The sequence below is a fragment of the Zingiber officinale genome, chromosome 4A, assembly GCF_018446385.1.
Source record: "Zingiber officinale cultivar Zhangliang chromosome 4A, Zo_v1.1, whole genome shotgun sequence".
Classification (NCBI taxonomy): domain Eukaryota; kingdom Viridiplantae; phylum Streptophyta; class Magnoliopsida; order Zingiberales; family Zingiberaceae; genus Zingiber; species Zingiber officinale.
Window position 1 is genome coordinate 149,552,007 of NC_055992.1, and position 24,842 is coordinate 149,576,848.

Consider the following 24,842-nt stretch of genomic DNA (forward strand, 5'->3'; position numbering starts at 1 on the left):
GGATAAATAAGCTTCATGGGCTATTTTCGATTTCTAATAATTACCAAGAATTTGAACATGAAAAAAATCCACTTAATGAAAAATCACCATGGAATTATATTATTAATTCGTTAACGTCAATTGATCAATTATCTTTTGAGTACATACCCAATTCTCATTTGAAAAAATCTTCTTTATTGGAAGAAGAAATAAAAAGAAATTCAGAAAATAAAGCAAAATCTTTGAAATCCGTATTCGATATAATTACAACCAATGCAGAAGAAATCATTGAAGAAGGAGAAGAAATCCTTAAAGAAAAAATCATTCAAAAAATTCCTCAACGGTTATACAAACTAACTGAAGAGTTAGAAGTACTAGCACAGGATGAAGATGAAGAAGATGAACATGAGCAACTAATGAAACAAGATCAGGAAATTCGTACAAGAAAAGCCAGACGAGTGGTGATTTATACTGACTACAGCGTGAATCCCGAGACTAACGATGATGAAATAAACGAGTTGGCCTTGATACGTTACTCACAACAACCTGATTTTCGTCGAGGTCTAATCAAAGGATCCTTATGCGCTCAAAGACGTAAAACAGTTATTTGGAACACATTCCAAGCATATGTAAATTCTCCGCTTTTTTTTTTATCGAGTAGAAAACATTTTTTTTTCTCTTTTAAACAAGATCGATCAAAATATTAAGTCTATTTTTAGGAATTTTGCGAAGAAAAAACCAAAAACGGAATTAAAAATTGACGATTTTGAGAAAGAAAAGATGAAGAAAACTCTGAAGGCTCTCGATGAAAATGAGAAGAAGAGAGAAGAAGAAAATGAACGAATGGCAATAGCAGAAATTTGGGATAGCGTTATATTTGCTCAAGCAATAAGAAGTTTGATACTCCTGATCCACGCTTTTCTTAGAAAAAACATTATATTGCCTTCATTGATAATAGCTAAAAATGTTGGACGTATGTTATTATTCCAATACCCCGAGTGGTATGAGGATTTTAAGGACTGGAGGAGTGAAATGCATGTTAAATGTACGTATAATGGTATTCCACTATCAGAAACAGAATTTCCTCAAGATTGGTTAACAGATGGTCTTCAGGTAAAAATTCTATTTCCTTTCCGTTTAAAACCTTGGCGAAGATCTAAACTACGATCTCATCATGGAGATCCAATGAAAAAATAAGTAAAACAAGAAAATTCTAGTTTTTTAACAGTTTGGGGAACGGAAACAGAACTTCCTTTTGGTCCTGCCCGAACCCTACCTTCTTTTTTTGAATCCATATATAAAGAACTAAAAAAAAAATATTCGAAAAGTGAAAAAGAATTATTTTCTACCTCTAAAAGTAGATCTATTGGGCATACACGAACACATACTTCGCAAGCAATACACTTATCAAATTCAAAGTGAATTCGACCGCGAAAACGTTCTGATGTAATTGATTTTTCATAAGGATATTGAATAGTTACAGGTAAATGATTTGTGTGAGATAAGGTAATTATGAAACTTTGACCAATGTATTTTGTAGCCCGTATTGTTTGTTGACCATAATTCATGAACCCAGTCACCATTGGAAACATATTGTAGATATCCATGAATAAATTGATATTTCTTTCTCTTGTTTGAAAGGGGTTATGAATCTAGAATATTCTTATCGTATTCTATTATTTAATTTATAGTGAAATAAGTTGAGAAGAAGTTGTCAATAATAGATTACCCAAAGAAATAGGTAAAAGAAATTTCCATCCAAGATTTAATAGCTGGTCCATTCTCATCCTGGGTAAAGTCCATCTTGTTGTGATAGAAATGAATATAAACAAATAAGCTTTAGCTAATGTAACAAGGATACCAATTGTCATTCCAAAGACTCCAGCTATTTTTTTTATTCCGAAAAGTTCAGGAACAGATATATATGGAATAGATAACTTCCACCCACCTAAGTAAAGAATCGTTACAAATAATGAAGAAACTAATAGATTTAGGTACGAAGCAAGATAAAATAAACCAAATCTGATACCTGAATATTCCGTTTGATAACCTGCTACTAATTCTTCTTCCGCTTCTGGTAAATCAAAGGGCAATCTCTCACATTCAGCTAGAGAAGAAATTATGAAAACCATAAATCCTATGGGCTGACGCCACAGATTCCACCCCCCAAAACCATATTTGGACTGTGTTTCAACTATATCAACTGTACTTGAACTATTAGATAATTATAGTCGATAAAAACAACACTGTTCCCATCGCTATTTCAAAACCGTACATGAGACCTCAGCCTCATACGGCTCCTCTATGGCCACAAATAAATGTAAGGACTGGTTCGGTCTTATCACTTCCTTTTGTTTTAGGGTAGAAAAAAAAAGATCTGTCGGAGAGTCCCAAATTAAACCAATGAAATTCCGTTCGCAAAAATAAGGAAAAAAAGCTTCGGAATTCATCTCATCCCTTATAATCAAAGTATATTTTTCTTTGTTTTGTTCGGTAATAATTTAAACTATTTAATCAAATATTCATTATATGAATAGAATAAAAAAATTAATAAAATAATTAGAGGAATTTTTCATAAATTAAATAATGATAAGAATTTCATCTATTTGGATGTATATGCATAGGAAAAAAGAAAAAATAAAGATTTTTTTATTCATTCGAATATTATATTTCATTTCTTTTATTCCTATTCTTCTATCTCAGAGGCGGGTACTTTATACACATAGAGTTAATGGTATTTCATAACTAATGGATTGAGCAGCAGCTCGCAGACCACCTGAAAAAGAATATTTATTATTCGATCCATACCCCGACATAAGAAGCCCAATAGGAGCAATACTTGAAATGGCGATCCATAAAAAAACACCTATACTGAGATCGGCTAAAACAAGGCGATACCCAAAAGGGATTACTAAATAACTTACTAGAATCGATATGACTACTATAGACGGTCCAATACTAAACAAACGAAGATCTCCTCTAGACGGGAGAAGATCTTCTTTTAAAAGTAGTTTAGTTCCATCTGCCAAAGCTTGAAGAATTCCCAAGGGGCCAGCATATTGAGGCCCAATACGTTGTTGTAGCGCTGCAGATATTTCTCTTTCCAACCACACAATTACTAGTACCCCTATTGTAATTCCCAATATAAGGATTAAAATGGGTACAAAAGTCCATATGAGTCCATGGACCTCTTTTAAGGATTCCGATGTAGAAAAAGAATTGATAGTTTGTACTTCTGTCGTATCAATTATCATTTCAACGATCAACTTCTCCCATAATGATATCTATACTACCTAGTATCGTCATGATATCAGCCAATTTCATTCTTTTAACTAGTTGAGGAAGAATTTGCAAATTTATGAAGCCGGGTGGACGAATTTTCCATCTCCAAGGGAAAATACTATTGTCTCCTATCAAATAAATTCCTAATTCCCCCTTTGGGGCTTCTACTCTTACGTAAAGTTCTTGTTTCGACAATTCAAAATTGGGTGAAGGTTTTTTACTAATAAATCTATATTCAAAATCATTCCATTCGGAATTTTTTGCTCTACCAAAGCGCCGGACTTCTAAATTTTCATAGGGTCCGCCAGGAATTCCTTCTAGGGCCTGTTGAATTATTTTTATGGATTCCCTCATTTCACCCATTCGTACTAAATAACGAGCTAATGAATCTCCTTCTTTTTGCCATTGGACTTCCCAATCGAATTCATTGTAACACTCATAATTATCAATTTTACGAAGATCCCATTGTATTCCAGAAGCTCGTAACATTGGTCCCGATAAACCCCAGTTTATCGCCTCTTCCCCACCAATAATGCCCACTCCTTCGACTCGTTCCAAAAAAATAGGATTTTGCGTAATAAGTTTTTGATATTCAAGAATCCCTGTTAAAAAATAATCACAAAAATCTAAACATTTATCTATCCAGCCATAAGGTAGATCGGCTGCTACGCCTCCGATGCGGAAATAATTATGCATCATTCGCATACCTGTGGCAGCTTCGAATAAATCATATATCAATTCCCTCTCTCTAAAAATATAAAAAAAGGGAGTCTGTGCACCGATATCCGCCATAAAAGGTCCAAGCCATAACAAATGAGAAGCTATACGACTCAGCTCCAGCATAATTACTCTGATATAGCTAGCCCTTTTAGGTACTTGAACATTTTCCAGTTGTTCTGGTGCATTTACCGTTATTGCCTCTGTGAACATAGTAGCTAAATAATCCCAACGTGTTGCATAAGGCAAATATTGTATGATTGTTAGGTTTTTCGCTATTTTTTCCATACCCCTGTGTAAATAACCCAATATAGGCTCACAGTCAATAACATCTTCACCATCGAGAGTAACAATTAGTCGAAGAACACCATGCATTGATGGGTGGTGAGGACTCATATTAACGATCATGAAATCTTTTTTTTTAGTCGGTACAGTCATACCTTTTCTTCCTTAATTCATTATTTCACAAATTCCTCAAAAAGTAGATTCGTCCAAATGTAAAATCTTAAAATCTAATAATTACTAATTCAAAAATCCAAATAATGAAATTAACAATTTTTTGGTTCTCGAATATCCAATTCATCAATTAATTTCTTATAACGCATTCCATTTTTCTTTGACAAATAAGCCATATGAGACTGATGTACATCTTGAATGAGCATAATCATCTTTTATTACAATTGAAATATCGTCCATTGTTCCTGAATGTTAATTTTTTTTAATATATATATATATATATATATATATATATATATATATAAAATGATTGAATTATTGATAAAATAGAGTGTCATATAAAGAGTTATGCTTTCAAAATTAATTTAATGAGTGTAATATGAGTCCGGATCTCTATCTAGGATTAATCAAGCAATAACATATAAATATCAAGTATAAAAAAAAATTGAAACACATCTCATTTATCCATGGTTATGGTGTGATGGTAAATGATGGAATGGACTCCTTAGGTAACGAAGTTTTGAATCTCATCCAAAAATACATTATCTATGGAGAGTCCAAATTATACTTGCAACACTGGACCAGCTAAGACACATCTACATTTCCCGGCTGATAATAGAAAACTGAACAAGTCCATCATATCTAGAATTAATCGAATTTTAAAAAAATAAATACTATCGTCATGATCATCCATACATCTTGCTAACTTATGGGTTCGAATGTCACCGAACACTTAATACTCTATAAATTTGAGCTACTTATGTCATTAAGTCATCCATCAAAACTCATGCGATTTATTCTGGTGATAAAAAAATTTAATACGGCTAGATCAATCGTTTCATATTACGCAGCCCATCAAAATTATGTTGACAGCTGTGGGATTTGAACCCACGCCCTTTCGGACCAGAGCCTAAATCTGGCGCCTTAGACCACTCGGCCAAACTGTCCTTATGTTAAAAGGTGTCCATATTTAATTATTTATATTTTGATATTTGGTCTTTCTAATAGAAGTACGTTTCAATGTGATTAAACATTTTACTTTGTTTACCCTAAAGCATGAATGGGAGAAAAAGGGTATTACTACACAAGATCTTGAGATTAAAATTTGACATGTCCCAATATACCTCTCTTTATATTTTGCCACTTGCACTAATAATGGCTAGTAGTTAATCATGATTTATCTCTTTTGTGTTGACCTAGAGACGAGTTGGTGGGTGCACTAAGTGCGAACGAATCATCTTTTGTCATTTGATTTGGTGAAAAGGGAAAAATACTACAAATAATTCAATTTAGTTTTTTGTTTGTTTGTTTTTATTCTTATGCATTAGTCATTATTCTAAGATTTAATAGTCACCCATGATTTATGTTTTTTGCATTGGCCCTAGAATGAATTGACGGAGACATTGGAGACAAGTACAATCCCCTTTTGCCAATTTGTTTGTCCATTTTTATTTCTTTAATTTTATAAACAATTCTTGCATTCCTTTTGAGGACTTTAATTTGCAAAGAAAACTAATCGGTTCAAAATTGAATCAATTTAATCGAAATTAAACAAATAAAAAAAATCAACTAACGGGACAAATTGACATATTATATCCATAAAATATTGATTAATTCAATTTTTAACTAAATTAATCAAACTTTTCAACAATAATATATTTAAAACTTTTCAAATTTTTAAATCATGTCCTTATTTATCATTGCTAATAACAACGTTAAGAATATAATATCATAGAGATCATTCAAAATTATAAGTTAGATACTATCACTCATTTAAATAACAACTGTAAAAATTATAAAACGGGAATTAAATAAACAGTTTAATCAAATTAGAAGTTTTAAAATTTAGAAATCAATATTTTCTAACAAAAAAAAATAAATTTCCAATAACAAAATTGAATTTTTATATTTAATTAGTTCGGTTGATTAATTCAATTTGAATTTTTAACCACCCTTAGTTGCTCACTTGCTCTAATTCAGTTTCCCTTTTTTTAATATAGAGATAGGTACAAGTTAGGCGTATGATGGAATAAATCTTAGATTATTAATTTCTAAAATCGATCTCTTACCATTACATCAGATGATATACGTCCATCGTCTATGTTACACCCTGAGGACTTCAATCCTTTATTCAAGATTGCACTTCTCTTGCTTCAACTCGACCATGAGGAACTCAAAGCGATCTTCGAAATCAACAGATCCGGGAATATGAGTAGACGAAGATTCCAATGTGGTGGGATAGTAGTAGACGGCGATTTCAATGTAGGAGAAAAGGTAGTAGATGGAGGTGACGGAGTGCGAGATTCCAAAGCAGGGAATGCAGGAAGACGTTCGAATAGAGAGACGAATGCTGAAAGTAGAAGTGAGTATTCAGTTAAAATAGAAATTGAACAAACTGAATTTTTTAAATAAAATCCGAATTGATCAAGGTTTTTAATGAAAATCGCACTACAAAAAATCTAGCATGTAGCAACGGACTTATTCCGTCATTTAGATTTTCATCGTTGACTCTTTTAGCGACGGAATATACAATGTCATCTCTAATTAGCGACGGATTATATATGTCATCGCTAAATATAGTGACAGATTTATATATTCCGTTGCTATATTCCTTAGCTAATTAGCGATAGATTTAAATAAATCTGCCACTAACTAGTGATGGTAAGTTATTATCTGTTGCTAATATCCTAAATGAAATTTAGATTCCGTAAATAAATTATAGTGACGGAAAGTTATTATCCGTCGCTAATATCTTGAACGGAATTTAGATTCCATAAACAAATTAGTGATAGATTTATGTAAATTCATTGTAAATTAGCGATGGTTAGTGAATATCCATTGTTAATTAGCGACAAATATTACATGTCCGTCACTAATTCGATAAACGGAACTTGTCGATCAATTAGCGACAGAAATTTAAATCCGTTAGTAATTTTCATTAAAAAAAATGTATTTTCATCTATTTTCCCTGTTTACATCCAAATATAATCAAATATAATAATCACAAATGATGATTTTAACAACAAACTCACAATACAATTCATATCAACAAGCTCACTATAAAAAATAACATTAGCAAATATCCATATCAACTTAAACAATATAATCGCCCCCAAAATGTAGCACAGACGGTGGGCACATGGTATTTCTGGTGTAATGGTCAGCGGTCGATTCTCAGGGCACATAGCAACGGTCGTAGAGAATATTACATAGTACATCCAAAATTTAAACACAAAGTTTATATCATCCATAAAAGACAGTAATATTTTTTACTGAAACACAGAGAAAAATTAAAAACTAAAATAATGGATAACATATCTCAAAATGATCCATCCACTCAGCAGGGGAATTGTTGGGATCCTCCGTCGCCTAAGACTCCAAATGATGCAGGTGTGATATCTGTGAATCAAGAGCGAATGTTACTACAAACGCTTGTATATAACGAACTATCTCCTTAGTTCAAGCCTATCGCTCACAGATCTCTCGTGCCTCTTCATCCCTCTCAACCATTGTCTCCTCCAATGACGAGAGTCGAGTCCACAAATCTTGATTTTCCACCCGCAATGCTTGTACCTCACTAGATGAGAAGGAACTAGGACGCCTCCTTATCCCTAGAGCCCTCATTAGGTCAAAGACAACTTTAGCCTAAAAGTCAAGCCCATAGAGGGAAGTATCGTTCCTTCCATCGATAACATCATAATAAATATCATTAATCTCATCGATGGAAAGATGTTGTGATCCCTCTCCCTCTACACCAGGCTAAGACACTTGTGCAACTCTAATGGACATTGTTTCTTGTGTCAAAATAATAATTTTATTAACCTCCAAATAAAATCTACAAATATATTCACGACGGTTAATATTGTTATGTTAATTACTGAGGAACGTCGATCAACAAATGACCTATCCTTTTTCTTATTGGTCTTATAAATACCTCCCAACAAGTGGAAGGTCTTTCTAATTCAACCCAAGCCTAGGCACAGAGAATGCAAGTACATTAAAACTAATAAAAAAATATATGTAAAAAAATTATATAACTTAATTGTAAACTTACCAAGTCAAAGACATGCTCCACAAATGCTTTGTAGATTTGATGCTTGTCCCAACAGGCTTTGAATTGTGATTCCTCGAGTAATCACTAAATTGGACTGTCAATGTTGGGCAGCCCAAAGACCTTCTAAGAGGATGCCACCTGGGCGGTGGTCACTTGTCTGTCTTGTTATAAGTATCATAGCCTCTCACACCGCCCGACAGAGGAGATGAAGGCATCCACGGTCTCTTGCCCGTTCGACCAGTGGAGCATGGACATTGTCGGGTCATTCCCCATGGCCACAGGTCAGCGGATGTTCTTGCTCGTCGCAGTGGATTATTTCTCCAAATGGTAGAAGTCGAGCCGCTGGCAAGAATAACCGAGCAGATGGTTATGAAACTCATCTGGCAGCATATCATCTACCGATTCAGTATCCCTCGGTGGCTCGTCTTAGATAACGGAAGGCAGTTTGTCGGCCAAGGACTCAGAGAATGGTGCGGAGGATATGACATTCAGCAAGCATTCACCTCGGTAGCCTACCCTCAAAGCAACGGGCAAGTGGAGGTCGCCAACCACGAAATTCTCATAATCCTCCACGCTCGGCTAGACCATACGGGAGGCAGTTGGGTCGATGAGCTCCCCAGTGTACTGTGGGCGCTTCGCATGACTCCCAAGAAAGGGATCGGGGCAACTACTTCCCACCTGGTGTACGGTGGAGAAGCGGTCGTCCCCGTCGAGGTCGGAGTTGAATCCGATCGGATGCAACACTACAGCGAGGACAATGCCGAGAGGAGGCTCTTGGAGCTGGACTTGGTGGGTAAGGTGCGTGTCAAAGCGGCAGTACGGTTGATGGCCTATCGACAAAGGATGAGGCAAAACTACAATCGAAGGGTAATCCCAAGATCGTTTCAAGTCCGCGACTTAGTGTGGAGAGGGAGTGGCCGACACTTCTTCTGCTAGGGATCCTTGCGGCAGGAGATGGCTGGCGAGAAGCGGCTCGCGGCAGGAGATGGCGCTTCAAGAGAGGAAGGAGATCGCGGCAGGAGATGGCGAAGAGAGGGAGAGGGAGGTTTGGGAAAGTGCGATCGCGACAGGAGATGGCGAAGAGAGGGAGAGGGAGAGCTCGCGAATCGCGATTTCTGCTAGGGCTCGCGTCGAGCTCGCGGGGGCGCTTCTGCTAGGGCTCACAGTGTAGTGGTTTGGGAAAAAGCGTTTTCCCTAAACCCTTTACGCGTCTCCACGCCACTCGAATGACGTGGATGAGCACCGCATGAAACCGCAGCAAAAATGCCACAGGCTAACCTCTCTGTATATATATATATATAGTACTGTTATAACGCGCGACGTCTTTTAAGCGTTTGTGCGCGACGGCGAACGTGACAAGTACACATGGATTTTTTTTATTTTCCAAAATCTAAAATTTTGTCAACCGCGTCATTTTTTTTTCCTTTTATATTTTAAAACCTATCTTCCCCTTTCCAAAGCCAGTGTTCCTCTCTCGTCATCCTCCGAAGCAAGCTAGGTGCGAAGCCGGCCCCTTCCTCTTTCGTTGCGACGTCGTTCTCGCTTTCCCATCCTCGCTCGCCTCATCGTTCCTTGGCGTCCCTCGGTCGCCGATCCTCCCTTGGTCGCCAATCCTCCCTCTGTACCTCATTTTCCTCAACGATCAGAACCGTCAAGAGCAGCCAGCAAATTAGGTTTTTTTCTCGACGCCGTCCTTCTGCTATCGTCGTCTTTTTGCCACTGTCCATAATATATAAGCCGACGCCGTCCATGATATACAAGCACCTGAAGCTGCAACACCTAAAGGTGGAGAAGACAATAGCCTCCCAGAACTAGTATTTGGAGAGACATTTGAAAAGGTTGTTGAAGAGATACAAGCTCCGCAGATTTCACATTTGAGTAGGCTGTTGATGTATTAATCTTGATGTAAACTTTTTTATATATTTCATTTCATTTTTGGAAGCTTTAATTAAATGTTGCAATATGATGAAGGATTTTTTTTATCTGTTGATGTTTATCTCTAGCGCTTTCGATCCCTTCCAATGACTTTGAATTTTGATTGTAAATTGTAAATTGCCACCAACTTCTTGATGGCATCTCTAAGTTCCACTTTGATCTTGTTCTTGAAGCAGTTTTGTTTCTAATATATTGACATCTGCACTACTGTTTGTGAGAAGCTTAGAATTCAACTACAAAAAATTCATAGTTGAGAATTCATCTGCACTTCTGTTTGCTTCTGAACCTCTGCCAGCGGCCATCGACACAGTGTGCATATTCAAGAGGAGACTAAAAAAGCAGTCGCACGATGAATTAGAGTCCTCACTTACACCCCCCTCCAGAGTATGATCTGTCCATTCTTGATTAGGATAGAAATGCAAGGAACTAAATCCTACGAGAAATGACAGTTAACATCCACAACAATTTCAATACACCACTTGCAACAACTCAAATAAAATAACTTAGATAAAATTTTTGTTTCAACACAGTCATATGCTTCAAGTTCAACACAAATCATTACTTCAAATTCAACACACTACTAACAATTTAGATAAAAGAATTTAGATAAAACAACTTAAACAAAATTATCGCTTTAATTTCTATACACTACTTGCAACCGCTCAAATAAAAGTTCAACTCATATAACAACTTAGAAAGACAAATACAATGTTCATGTTGGAGGAAAGACGGTGAGTGATAGATGAATACAAGATGACAGAAGAAGCAGAGGTGATGAAAAGAGGTACAGAGGTGTTCGATACTATACACTAATTTGCCAGCTGCGCGCTCTCGACGATTCTGAACGGTCAGGAAAAGAGGTACAGAGGTAGGATCGGCGACTGAGGGACGCCAAGGAACGATGGGACGAGCGAGGATGGGAGAGCGAGAATGGTGTCGCAACGAAAGAGGAAGCGGCTTCGCACCTAGCTTGCTTCGGAGGATGACGAGAGAGGAACACTGGCTTTGGAAAGGGGAAGATAGGTTTTAAAATATAAAAGGAAAAAAATTGACGTGGTTGATAAAATTTTAGATTTTGAAAAATAAAAAACGCTTAAAAGACGTCGCGCCATGGAAATTAAATTTATATATTTTTTTTAAAAAATATATAAATTTAATTTCCATAATGGAGAATTATAGATTGTAAGATAACTAAATTAAGTCTTCGGGGGCTATATCTTCAAGTTCAATTCATTTGAGGGAGACTATTTTGTTTTTACATATTTGTTAATTAGACAACCATTTCTTAAAATTTAATAGGACATATTCTTTCATTAATTGTCTTTTTATTGTATATCATTGCCAATAAGTAACGAGTTCTTGTCCGTCTTACTCTTTAATGCTTCGAACACATTGCTAATAAATTTTAGCGAATCCACTAAGTGTGAATTTGATAAATCTTAAGTTAATTGGACAGAATAATTTTTAATATCCTCTAAGCAATTGTACGGGCATCTATCCTAACTCTTAGTTCATAAAAATGATAAAATTCTTCTTTAAATATATATAGTTAGCTAGGATGATATGATTGTGATTTTATATAATATGTCATTCTTAAATTTAGTAGTATATGATATTGTAATGGTTATATATTGTTCTTAAGTTTTCTGTTCATATATATATATATATGAGATAATTTTTAAAATATAATTCTCCTATATATTATTTATTTATTTCATTATTATTATTTTTTAATTTGTATTACAAACTGTAACTGTCCGAAGATAGAGGCGGTTGGAAGTTACGTCTCATGCTTTGGAAATTAAGCTGACACAATTGGGCTGGCCAGCTGGGTGCTGCTCGGCGGAGCCAGGTGTAAACTTCTCCGGGCTATAGCCCGGGCGAATCAATTAAATGATGTATATTTTATCTATTTATGCCATTAATTTTTCATTCCTAAATAAAAAAAACAAGGTGTTTAGTCCAGGAAACAATCTAAAAGGCATTGGTAGCCCAGGCGAGCTACAAATCCTGGCTCCGCCAGTGCCTGCTCCACTGCAGGGCGATCCCAAGCTACAGGAGAGTACTGGCAGTACAACGAAGGCTTAGGCTGAGGCGGCAATGGAGCACTTTGTATAACATAAATGAGCTTTCATGAATATGTACTGTCATTGAAACGCCGTCAATTGTCTTCACGGAATGCCCAATTAGTCAGAAGGTGTAATTAGTTTTACTATAATAACACAAAGGGCCAATTTGTTTCGAGAGGCTAGACCCAATACTACCTAAGGCGAATGATGAGGCTAGTCAAGCTCTTTCTCTAATTAGTAGAGAGAAAATGAATCGAATCTATAAAGTAGAAGATAAGATGAATGGGTGCGGCTCAAACTGCAAGAAGAATAGCTAGTTTCAGATCTCGTGTAGGAAGAGTCGATAAGAGAGGCTATTCATCGATTAAAGAGTCTGATCCAGAGAAGACTACTCAAGTACGAATTGGATGTGTTAAGCATGTAACAAAGCTAACTTTCAAATCTTCCAATCATGCCAACAAGATAGGGTTTGGCCACTCAAAAATATTTTTTCGTGAAAACATTTTATTATCCATTAATCTTATGATTTATTCTTTTTTATATAATTTGAGACTGATGTTGAGAGGCATCTTGAATAAGCATAATCATCTTTTTTACAATTGAAACACCATCCATTGCCCTTGAATGTTAATTCTAAAAAAAGGAATATATCTATAATGATTGAATTACTAGTAAAATAGAGTGTCATATAAACAGTTATACTTTTGAAATTAATTTAATGAGTATAATATGAGTTTAGACCATCTATTCCAGATTAATCATACGATAACATATGAATATCAAGTATAAAAAAAATTGAAACACATCCTCATCTACATTTCCCGAGCGGCTGATAATAGAAAACTCTCATAGAATAAGTCCGTCACCCTTAGAATTAATCAAATTTTAAAAACTAAATACCTATTTCCATGATCATCCATACATATTGCTAACTTATGGATTCGAATCTCACCGAACACATTATACTCTATAAATTTGAATTACTTCTGTCATTAAGTCATCCATCAAAACTCATGCGATTTATTCTGGTGATAAAAATTTTTTATACGGCTAGATCAATCGTTTCATATTAGTCAGATAGTAACGGTTGGATCCACAAACGCAGCCCATCAAAAATCTGACAGCTGTGGGATTTGAACCCACGCCCTTTCGGACCAGAGCCTAAATCTGGCGCCTTAGACCACTCGGCCAAACTGTCCTTATGTTACATGTTACGCTATTTAATTATTTATATTTTTTTTTATTTGGAATAGAAGTACGTTTCAATGTGATTAAACATTTTACTTTGTTTACCCTAAAGCATGATTTGGTGAAAAAGGCGTCAGGTGTTACCACAGACTATTTTGAGGTCAAAATTCATGCCTTGTTATCTATATTAATAATGATTAGTATTTATCTGATTTATCTCTTTTTTATTGACTTAAGAATTAATTGACGGGAGAACTAGGACGAACGAATCTTTTTTACCACATGATTTGATGAAAAAGAAAAAAAAATACTTCAAATAATTCAATTTAATTTTTTGTATGTCTGTTTTTATCCTAGCTAATAATTATTTTAAGGTATAGTAGTCATTCATGATTTATCTTTTCTACGTTGGTCCTAAAATGAATTGACGGAAATACTAAGGATTACAATTGCCTTTTGCCAATTTATTTGTCTGTTTTTGTTTATTTAATTTTATAAACAATTTTTGCATTCATTTTGAGGACTTTAATTTGCAAATAAGGCTAATCGGTTCAAATCCGAATCAATTTAATCGAAATTAAACAAATAAAGAAAATCGAACTAATGAAACAAATTGACATACTATATTGATAAAATATCGATTGATTTAATTTTTAACTAAATAAATCAAAATTTTCAACGATAATATATTTAAAACTTTTAAATCACGGACTTCTCCTTATTTATCATTGCTAATAACAACGTTAAGAATATGATATCACTAGGGATCATTCAAAATTATAAGTTAATACTATCACTCATTTAATAACAATTGTAAAAATTATAAAACGGGAATTAAGTAAATAGTTTAATCAAATTAGAAGTTTTAAAATTTAGAAATCAATATTTTCTAAAAAAAATAATAAATTTCCAATAACAAAATTGAATTTTTATATTTAATTAGTTCGATTGATTAATCCGATTTGAACTTTCCTTAGTTGCTCACTTGCTCTAATTCAGTTTCTTTTTTTTTTTATTTCATTAATCTTGAGATCAGCTTGCTTGTTAAACTGAATGATTAATTATTTTCATATTTAAGCTGATTAATTTCTTAGCCTAATTTCAATATTTGAGTATTCGAATTTTCCAAATCATGGCATGTTCAGGATAAGCTGTTGGCTGCTGAGAAAGTCTTCCCGCATATATCTTCAATCTTTTGTTCAAATGTAGATATGTTACATTAACGGTACCTCTAATGTCGGTCTCATAGATATGGAAGGTGGTATATATAGATACACAGACGTTAGGCGCATGGTGAAATAAATCTCAAGTCGTCAGTTTCTAAAAATCGATCCCTGATTATTACGCTAGAAATATCATGTGTCCACCATCTATATTACACCCTAGAAGCTTTCATCCTATGTTCAAGATTGCACTTCTCTGGGTTCAACTTGTCCATGAGAAACTCAAAGCGATCTCCGGAATCAACAGATCCGAGAATAAGAATAGACGAAGATTCCAATGTGGTTGGATAGAGTAGACGGAGACTCCAATGTAGGAGAAAAGGTAGTAGATGGAGGTGGCGGAGTGCGAGATTCCAAAGCAGGGAATGGAGGCATCGACGGAGAGATAAAACAAGCAGGGAAGAAAGACATGTTACTGGTTCGAATAGAGAGACGAATGCTGAAAGTAGGGATAAGTATTTAGTTAAAATAGATATTGAAGAAACTGAATTTTTTAACTAAAATCCGAACTAATCAAATATTTTAATGAAAATCGTACTACAAAAAATCTAGCGTGTAGGAACGGACTTATTCCGTCATTTAGATTTTCGTCGCTAACTCTTTTAGCGATGGAATATACAATGTCATCTCTAATTATCGACGGATTATATATGTCATCGCAAAATATAATGACAGATTTATATATTCTGTTGCTATATTCCTTAGCTAATTAGCAATAGATTTAAATAAATCCGTCACTAATTAGTGACGATAAATTATTATCTATTGCTAATATCCTAAACGGGATTTAGATTCCGTAAACAAATTAGCGATGGAAAATTATTATCCGTTGCTAATATCCTGAACGGAATTTAGATTCCGTAAACAAATTAGTGACATATTTATATAAATTCATCGCCGCTAATTCGATAAACGGAACTTGTCGATTAATTAGCGACAAATATTTAAATCCATCACTAATTTTCATTAAAAAAAACTTTTTATTTTCATCTATTTCCCCTATTTACATCCAAATATAATCAAATACAATTATCACAAATGATGATTTTCACAACAAACTCACAATACAATTCATATCAACAAGCTAACTATACAAAATCACATTAGCAAATATCCATATCAACTTAAACAATATAATCGCTACGTCTGTGGACACATGACATCTCTTATGTAATGGTCATGGAATCGATTCTCAGGGCACATAGCACAGACGGTCGTAGGGAATATTGCATAGTACATCCAAAATTTAGACACAAAGTTTATATCATCCATGAAAGATATTCCTATGAAATTCTAATACAAAATAAAAAAACATTCCTCACTTTAGATTTTGGATATCTGGATTTACTGAAACACAGAGAAAAATTAAAAACTAAGATAAAGGATAACATATCTCAAAATGATCCACTCAGCAGGGGAATCGTCGGGATCCTCTGTCTCCTAAGACTCCATACAATGCAGGTGTGATATCTGTGAATCAAGAGCGAATGTTACTACAAAAGCTTGTATATAGCGAACTTTCTCCTTAGTTTGAGCCTATCGCTCGCAGATCTCCCGTGCCTCTTCATCCCTCTTAACCATCGTCTCCTCCAATGATGAGAGTCGAGTCCACAAATCCTGATTTTCCACCCGCAATGCTTGTACCTCACTAGATGAGGAGGAAGAATTAGGACGCCCCTTGATCACTAGAGCTCTCATCAGGTCAAAGACAACTTTAGCCTAAGAGCCAAACCCATAGAGGGAAGTATTTTTCCTTCCATCGATAACATCATAATAAATATCATTAACCTCATCTGTGGAAAGATGTTGTGATCCCTCTCCCTCTACACCTGCTGAGACACTTGTGCAACTCTAATGGACATTGTTTCTTGTGTCAAAATAATAATTTTATTAACCTCCAAATAAAATCTACAAATATATTCATGACTGTTTACGTTAATTGCTGAGGAACGTTGGTCAACAAATGACCTATCCTTCTTCTTATTGGTCTTATAAATACCTCCCAACAAGTGGAAGGTCTTTCTAATTCAACCCAAGTCTAGGCACAAAGAATGCAAGTACATTAAAACTAACAAAAATGTATATGTAAAAAAAATTATATAACTTAATTTTAAACTTACCAAGCCAAAGACATGCTCACGAATGCTTTGTAGATTCGATGCTTGTCCCAACAGGCTTTCAATTGTGATTCCTCGAGCAATCGCTAAATTGGACTGTCAATGTTGGGCAGCCCAAATGGCTCTCCAAACCTTCTAAACTAAATCAGGAATCTCAGATAGCCTAGTACTCATCTACCTCCACTTGTATAACATGTCCCTGTACAGTTTAGCGCAGTAGTTGTTCCCTTTTTTAAAAAAATTCGCCTTTGTGGCCCTCCTCCCAAACATACCTCTTCTGCAGCAATAGATTTTGAGAATTAATATCATGTTAATTTTAAATTATAAAATAATTTTTATGTTCAAAATACTTACCAGGAATTTATCATAATAAAAGTCTTTCATGTCTTGATCTACAAGCCTCCATATAATATCAAATGGAGGCAATCGTTCTTTAAACCTCTTGGATATGTAGGTTGCGACCTGATGGCCATCTAGGACAAAGATGTATGGGAAAATATTATATATGAGATAAGTGTAATAAATAAAAAGAAAATTAAGTACTAGAAGAATTACTAAATACATAAATACTTACTGGTCACCAACAACACTCAAAACAATCTAGTCACCATTTACTCTATGTCTTGGCGGCATGATTATATATACAAAATCATAATATATAGACTTCATTATCAACCTCCTCACTACTAGACATCTCTTCATCATCTATTTCCTTATAAGTGACATTAACATCCACAAGTAATTGCGAAATGAATTGTATTTTTGAATCAACTGAGTGTATCTTGACTTCTTCATTTTGATATGTATCATAGTTTTGGGTAGTTATAGTGTTCAATATTTTTATAGTTGACCGAGGCTTTATTTCACACACTTTAACCATTTATTAGGTCTTCTTTCTTCATTGATACTCAAGATAGAATACTTCACTAGTTTGTATCACGAAGATGAAAGGCTCAAATTTGTTAAATCTTTTGTTTGTGTTAACCTCAACTAAATTGTAGAAACAATATATTCATGTACTTGTTCTTAGAGTTGAATCATACCATGAACATTTAAACAATACACACATTTTTAAAGGTAAAGCAGGATACTCAACCTCCATGATTTTCTCAAGTCTACCATAATAATCAAATTGAGTATCATTGTTGTTTGTGGATCCTTTTACACAAATACCATAATTATACGTAAATCAATGTGAATCCCATTGGGCCACGTGAAATTTGAATCCATTAACATAATAACCTGAGTAGACTTTATGTTACAGAGAGATCCTGATACGAGATTTTTTTTAGTCTTTCATCTTGCACATTTGATATTCTATAATTGTTTACTTATACAATAGTTATGATATAAATTAGATGTCTATATAATACAGTTTCATTGTAATAAATAATTTAAGAGCTAACTTATATAAATTTGAAACTAAAATATAAATTCATCCTCTAACTTGTGATCTATCTCACTTGTACTTATTGATAGATTCTATAGGTGTAGTATTGTTCTTACAAGTTGTCAAAGAAGTAATTTGAAGACATTAGATAACATATCAAATATACAAAAAGCTATGTATGTAGATATACTTGAACTATTACATTATGTATGATTTGACCTCTTCATAGTTAGGAGAATATATTTCTTGACAACATGATATTCTTGTTCATTTAACCGTCTAGAAACAGTTGCACTCATTATCTTACCAGAAAACTTGAAAATAGAAAGCATCTCTGGATCAATTGGTTGACTATTATCGAAATTTCGAGAACACTCAAGATTTAGGGTTTTTATATTATCAACAAAATAATAAGAGTAGAAAAAGTTGCTTCTTCAACCAAATATACATTACATATTGATCCCTCAACTCTTGCTTTGTTACGAATAATTTTTTAATTTTTTCAAAAACTTTTCAAATGGATACATCCATCTGTATTTTACAGGACCACCTAGTTGTATTTCATAAGGTAAATGAATAGGTAGATATTCCATTGAATCAAAAAAAACTATATAGGAATATGCCTCAAGCTTACAAAGTATCATTAGAATGTCAGTCTGAAGCCGAAGCATATCAGATGTCATAATTGTTGAAACATGTAGACCAGCTAGAGAGAGGTTAATAAATGACCTACAAATTTAAGTTACAACTCTCTTGCTTTCTACTTAGCAAGGGCACACATACATTAATTAATAAAAATAAATAACATAAAAAAAAAGTAAAGGGGACTAAGAATTTACTTAGTTACAACCTGGATAGCTGTTAATCCAGGACAAAATATAGCACACTAACATAACTCCTTCTTCGACAATGTAGAAGACAAAGAAGCCTCTTACAATAGTTGAAAGCTCATAACTTGATTATAGAAGTTAATTACAAAGTGTGTTATGAACTCCTAGCTTTGGGGCACTATTTATAGTTCACTGGTCGAAGTGACTGTTTACTGACATGGCATAGCGAAGGCCCTCCAACCGGTTGAAATTTAATCCACGTACAATGTTGCTTTTCTAATTTGGAGGCAATTGAGGTGTCTCAGTTCATGGAGGCGTCTCGTTTAGGCTGAGATGAATCTCTGCTCTTATCCGCGCTACAATGTCTCTTGGGCACTAGATGTGCCTCCAGCCCCAACTAAGGAGCCTCGACCACTATTCATGAGAGACTCCTCCAGTCCAATATGAGACACCTTGAATGATTAATTTCAGCATTGACCATTCTTCATTCCACTCGCTTGGGTGATGCTCTGGTCGTCTGGAGTTTAGTTCACCCGAACCTAACTCTGACCTTCTCCTCGAACAGATTTCCTCCCTACTTTCCATCCTCGGATGCACTGTACGCATCCTTCTCATTCCACCGGTGTAATCTTCCGCAGCTCGGCGTCCCTCGAATGCACTAATCTCGTCATCTCTCTTCCCGTGTCATCATTTTCACTCACTGAGTCTTCCAGTCAACTTCTTGTACCCCTAAGTTCCTATACACTTAGACACAAGATATCAAATACACACAGAACTTAACTTAACTCGGTTGATCAACATCAAAACTAGCCCGTGATACTTATAATAATAACCCTTAAAGTCAAATATCTGAAAAATAGACTAAATTCTGTAAGTATTTGTCAAACATTATTAGGAGGTTGGTCATGAAAAGCTATTAGAATTAGTCTTTACATGAACATGTGACAATCATGACTCTTAATTCTAAATATTTTTAATTTGCTTATATCCATACAATGAGACATATTTAAAGCATATCTATCAGGATATTTGATTGATTTCAACCAAGTACATAATGTTTGTTTACCTTCTTTTGTCCAATATAATAAGTCTTCAGATATTTATCAGTTGTTTCGTTCTGATGCAACTTAAGTCTATGCACTAATTCTTTTAATTCTTCATATGATTTTGCTGTATCTTTAGTTTTACTATGAACATTCATCATAATATTGAAGATGTTATCGAAGAAATTTTTCTCAACATGTATCACATCTGAATTATGTCGAATGAGTAAATATTTCTAATATCATAGCTCCCAAAATATATTTCTTTTCCTCCAACCACACTTGTTTACTCTAACAATGTACTTATTTATGTCATCAAAATCATCCTGATATACTAGTAGAAATCCACAGCTATCAATTTCATCAAGAACTCCTTCATCTGACTTCTATATAGGGGGAAGTTTCCTAACTATTTCGTTCCTTTAAAAAAAAAATATTTAACCTAAATAGGTGATCAACTAGTAAAAATTTATGTTGATTATCAAACTACGATATCTTTCTACTGCAAGTTAATGAAAATGCATCAGACTCCCTCATGTAATGTGGACATACTACCTTGTTAGTTGTTCTCCATCCTAACAACATTGATTATACTGAAAAATCACTAATCATCCATAACAAAGCATCATGCATTATAAAATTTGATTTACTTGTAATGTCATAAGTCTTTGACTCTACATTCCATAAATGATTCAACTCTACAATCAAAAGTTATAAAAAAAATATCTATTTGCCTTTTGGATTCTAACCTGGAATAAGCACAGTAAGAAACATGAATTCACTTTTTATTCACATCCATGGAGGTAAGTTATATGGTGTTAATATAACTGACCAAGATGAATATTGTTATCCATAGCTTCTAAATGATTAAAATTCATATGCGAAAGTCCAAGTCAAGATGTTTACATATAGGAAAACATTGTAATATTGTTGTTAAGATGTTTCCATAGCTTCTAAATGGTGTTAATATTGTTGTTCATTACGTGGTTTCATTATAAAGGAGAAAAATATATATCAAGATGTTTACATATAGGAAAATCACAAGAATGACACATTATATCACCTTCGTGTACATGATTTGATGTCACCTCATGTGGCTTATTGTTGCAATAGATGTATACAAGCGTTAGAGTCTAGTAGTTAATGGGAAGTAATACATGACATTCAAGAGAATATTTTTCTTCTTCTTCTCAGGCATGCAACTACTCTGCTTATCATGCATCATTTTACTTTCTTCATTCCAAAAGATCATACAGTTATTAAACCAATAATGAATCTTCTCTACTGATAAATTCAAATCTCTAATCAATTTTTTTTATTGTAAAAGCTATCAGTCATGCAATTATCAGCGGAGAGCAACTCTAACATCAATTGACACATGTCATCATAACATCGTTCAAAAAAATGATGTTCTACTTTCATATTCAGTAATCTTACAATATCTGATAGTTGAGAATGGTTTGAAGGAATGTCTTCCCATAATTCTCTTACAATGGCCCTTGACATGTCATACATTTTCACAAATTCTTTAACCTAGTAAAAATTTTTTGATTAATAAATCTATTGTCTAACCTATTGTAAAATTTCCAACATAATTAATCTTATCCAACTAAGCATGCTTATATTTAAATTAATTTGATCATCTTTGGTTAGGTTAAGATTATATCTCTATCTTAATCAATGATATTCTCATACTTGTGAATACAAAGACTTGTTATTAATATATAATAAGAAAACATGCGTTCACCAACTACAGTTGACATTCTTACCACTTTTGTACTTCAAGTTTTTCGCTTACTCGGCTTACTGCTGCCTTGATCTAATGCCAAAACTACTGGTATCTAATTCTTAGTTTTGATACTAAACTCGGCTCTACAACAATAATTAACTAGATAATTAGGAAAAGAAAATTAAAAAAGCTATAACTTTTAGAATAACATGCATTCATATTACCCAAGTATCTTATAAGTGATAAATTTTTTAGATAATTATTTTTCTAAGATAAATGTTGAAAACCTTAGTATCTTGTAACAGATTCTCCTATGAATGGATTAGAAGACCAGCTCTTTTTATCTCATGAAGCTAATTACAATTGAATAGGAATCATTGTATCTCTAACTTAGTCTAATTATCAAACATCACAATTAGCATGGATGATACTAGAAAATTATAATTGAGCAATCAAATAACTTATACTAGATTTCGGAGAGGAGAAGGAGCTCGGGCATACTGACTCACAAATGCCAGAGAGCACCAATGACTCGGGAACGCTAAAGAGAGTGTTGAGGAGGGCGAAGATGAGATTGTGGTCGTTGTACACGAGGCTAAGGACGCTATTGCCGAGAACATGCGAAGGAATGCCGGAGAACTCATGAAGAACTAGCCGGGGATGACGCGCCGAAGAGGAAGCGTGTCAGAGATGCCGTGGACGGTCATCGAACATGATCGACATAGGGTGAAAGAGAGGAGAGATCGATCACGTGAATGCGAGATCAGACCGGAAATCCTATATTTTTCTGATTTTTAACGACGAAAGTTTAATATTCCGTCACATTAGCGACAAAGTATTAATTCCGTCGCAAAATAGTAGTGATTAGCGACGGCTAATATTTACTCCATCGCTATAATTGGATGATTTTTAAAATTTTATTATATAATTAGCGACTGAGTATTTACTCTAGTTAATAGCAACGATGAATAAGTTATACGTCGTTAATAGCGATGGATTATTTATTCTGTCGCTAAAACCATCACTAATATATAATTTTATTGTAGTGCCGATTAAACCGAACTGAGAAAATATCAATTAATTTGGTTAAAAATCAAATTAACCAAACTTTTATACCATTTGCCTAGTAATGTTTGGTTTTCAAATCCACAGGAACAAAGGCATCGGACAAATTGTAAGTTCATTGGTTATGAGCAAAATAGAAATCAAAGACAGGAGTTATGCCTCGTCCTGGCAATGCAGAATCAATGTCTTGGTTCAAAGTTAAAGATCAATGCACGGTTCCTATTTAATTGCTAGTCATCAAAGAAAAGATGGTTTACTAATATCCATAGCATAAGGCAAACAAACTGGAGTGGTACCGAAGAGCGTTACAATTTCCAAACAAGGACTCCAATACCTTTGTTCAACGGTGGAGCTAGGCTAAAATTGACGTTGGAATGGGTCCCCGGGCTAAAAGCCCTTGTTTTTTATTTGAAAATTAAAAATTAATGTTGTTAACAGGTAAAATTAATATAATCATCAGTTGGGCCCCCGGGCTACAACCTGAGTAAGATTATGTCTGGCTCCCCCGTGCCTTTGTTTCTTCATGGGATAGATCTAACTGCACAAATCAATTTCAGAATCGCTATCAAAACAAGCAAGAAACAACTCACAAAATTGAGGGCTACGATCTTGGTTGGAATAGTAATCCGAAGAGGAGGAATAGGAGGTGGAAGACTCAACAGAGATGGGCTTCCCTATGCCAGAGATGAGGCTAAGGAGCCAACTAGGGCTCCCAATGAGAGGTGGAGGCATCGGTAGACCGAGCTGGGGAGGGAGGTCGTGCGTACACGGCGCTGAAGACAAGGCCAAGGAGCCCACTAGGACTCCCAGTGGGAGGATCACCCGACTTCCTCTCCAATCGTGGAAGTTCTTCCAGCCTGATCCACCGTCCTTCGATGCCACTCGATTAGGGAAGTTGTGGGGATTAGGGCATAAGCGAGGAGAAGAAACTTCACGCCCGATCCGAAAGCGAGGAGAAGTTGCATGATTAGGGAACTCATGTGAGGAGGCTTTGTGTCAAGAGAGGCTTTGTGTCAGGAGAGAACCAGATTTTTATTACCTTTACAAATTTATTCGATTGGGAAAAAATAAATTAATTCGATTTAACCGAATTTCAACTTTCAAAATTGAAACCGAATCGATTACACTGATATAATCGATATTTAGAAAAAAAATTAAATTTCAAAATTAACCGAATTGAAATTTAAATTCAGTTGATTCGGTTGGTAATTCGATTTAACCAAACTTTTACTCACCTTTATTTGAAACACAGGGAGAGAGGGATAAATAAGAGTAGGGGTGGGAAGAGTGGGAAATTTTGAGTTTAGAGTAGGATTGACATTATTTTTCTTATTACTAATAATCTATTAGTAATAAGAAAAATAGATGGAGTTAGATGTGAGTAAAAGTTCGATTAAATCGAATTAACTGACCGACAGATTGAATTTAAAAGTTTAGTTTGATTATTTCAGAAATTCTGATTTTTTTTAAAAAAATATTGATTATTTTAGTTAATTTGATTCGGTCTCTAATTTAATTAAACTGAATAAATCATTGTATTTTATTCCCCTTTTGCAACTATCACAATTGTTAGCAATTTGGATGAAAGATAATATCCGACTTGTGATTTTGTATGATCTTCAATGATAATACATTTTCAAAGTTGGCACTAATGATAAACAAATACACATTCTCAAAGTCACCAACTAACAAGTTAACCAGATAGAGATACATAATTGTTGAAAAGTTCAATTAATTCAGTCAAAAAATTAATTAACTGATATTT

General features: G+C 34.4%; 2 protein-coding genes, 2 non-coding genes and 1 pseudogene across 4 annotated transcripts; 2 read left to right on the plus strand and 3 right to left on the minus strand.

Annotated features, from left to right (window-relative positions):
* LOC121972923 overlaps window positions 1–1,401 on the plus strand; it is a 1,738-nt pseudogene extending 337 nt beyond the window's left edge.
* A 1,618-nt stretch (window positions 1,402–3,019) lies between these two features.
* On the minus strand, window positions 3,020–4,431 carry LOC121971648 (NAD(P)H-quinone oxidoreductase subunit H, chloroplastic). The gene has a single exon (XM_042523006.1). It carries the CDS (start codon window positions 4,414–4,416, stop codon window positions 3,235–3,237), a length of 1,182 nt encoding a protein of 393 aa, XP_042378940.1. The 5' UTR covers window positions 4,417–4,431; the 3' UTR covers window positions 3,020–3,234.
* An 870-nt stretch (window positions 4,432–5,301) lies between these two features.
* On the minus strand, window positions 5,302–5,381 carry TRNAL-UAG. The gene has a single exon. It is a non-coding gene; the product is annotated as a tRNA-Leu (tRNA).
* Window positions 5,382–8,812: 3,431 nt separating this feature from the next.
* LOC121972924 lies at window positions 8,813–9,659 on the plus strand. The gene is made up of 2 exons (XM_042524537.1): window positions 8,813–9,286; window positions 9,390–9,659. The coding sequence occupies exons 1-2, from the start codon at window positions 8,813–8,815 to the stop codon at window positions 9,657–9,659; spliced, it is 744 nt and encodes a 247-aa protein (XP_042380471.1).
* A 3,951-nt stretch (window positions 9,660–13,610) lies between these two features.
* TRNAL-UAG lies at window positions 13,611–13,690 on the minus strand. The gene has a single exon. It is a non-coding gene; the product is annotated as a tRNA-Leu (tRNA).
* Between the last annotated feature and the right edge of the window lie 11,152 nt (window positions 13,691–24,842).

Coding starts and splice junctions, on each gene's coding strand:
- LOC121971648 (XM_042523006.1), bottom strand. CDS start 4,416: ATGACTGTACCGACTAAAAAAAAAGATTTCATGATCGTTAATATGAGT.
- LOC121972924 (XM_042524537.1), top strand. CDS start 8,813: ATGGTAGAAGTCGAGCCGCTGGCAAGAATAACCGAGCAGATGGTTATG. Junction 9,287..9,389: donor AGCTGGACTTGGTGGGTAAG/GTGCGTGTCAAA, acceptor TCCGCGACTTAG/TGTGGAGAGGGAGTGGCCGA.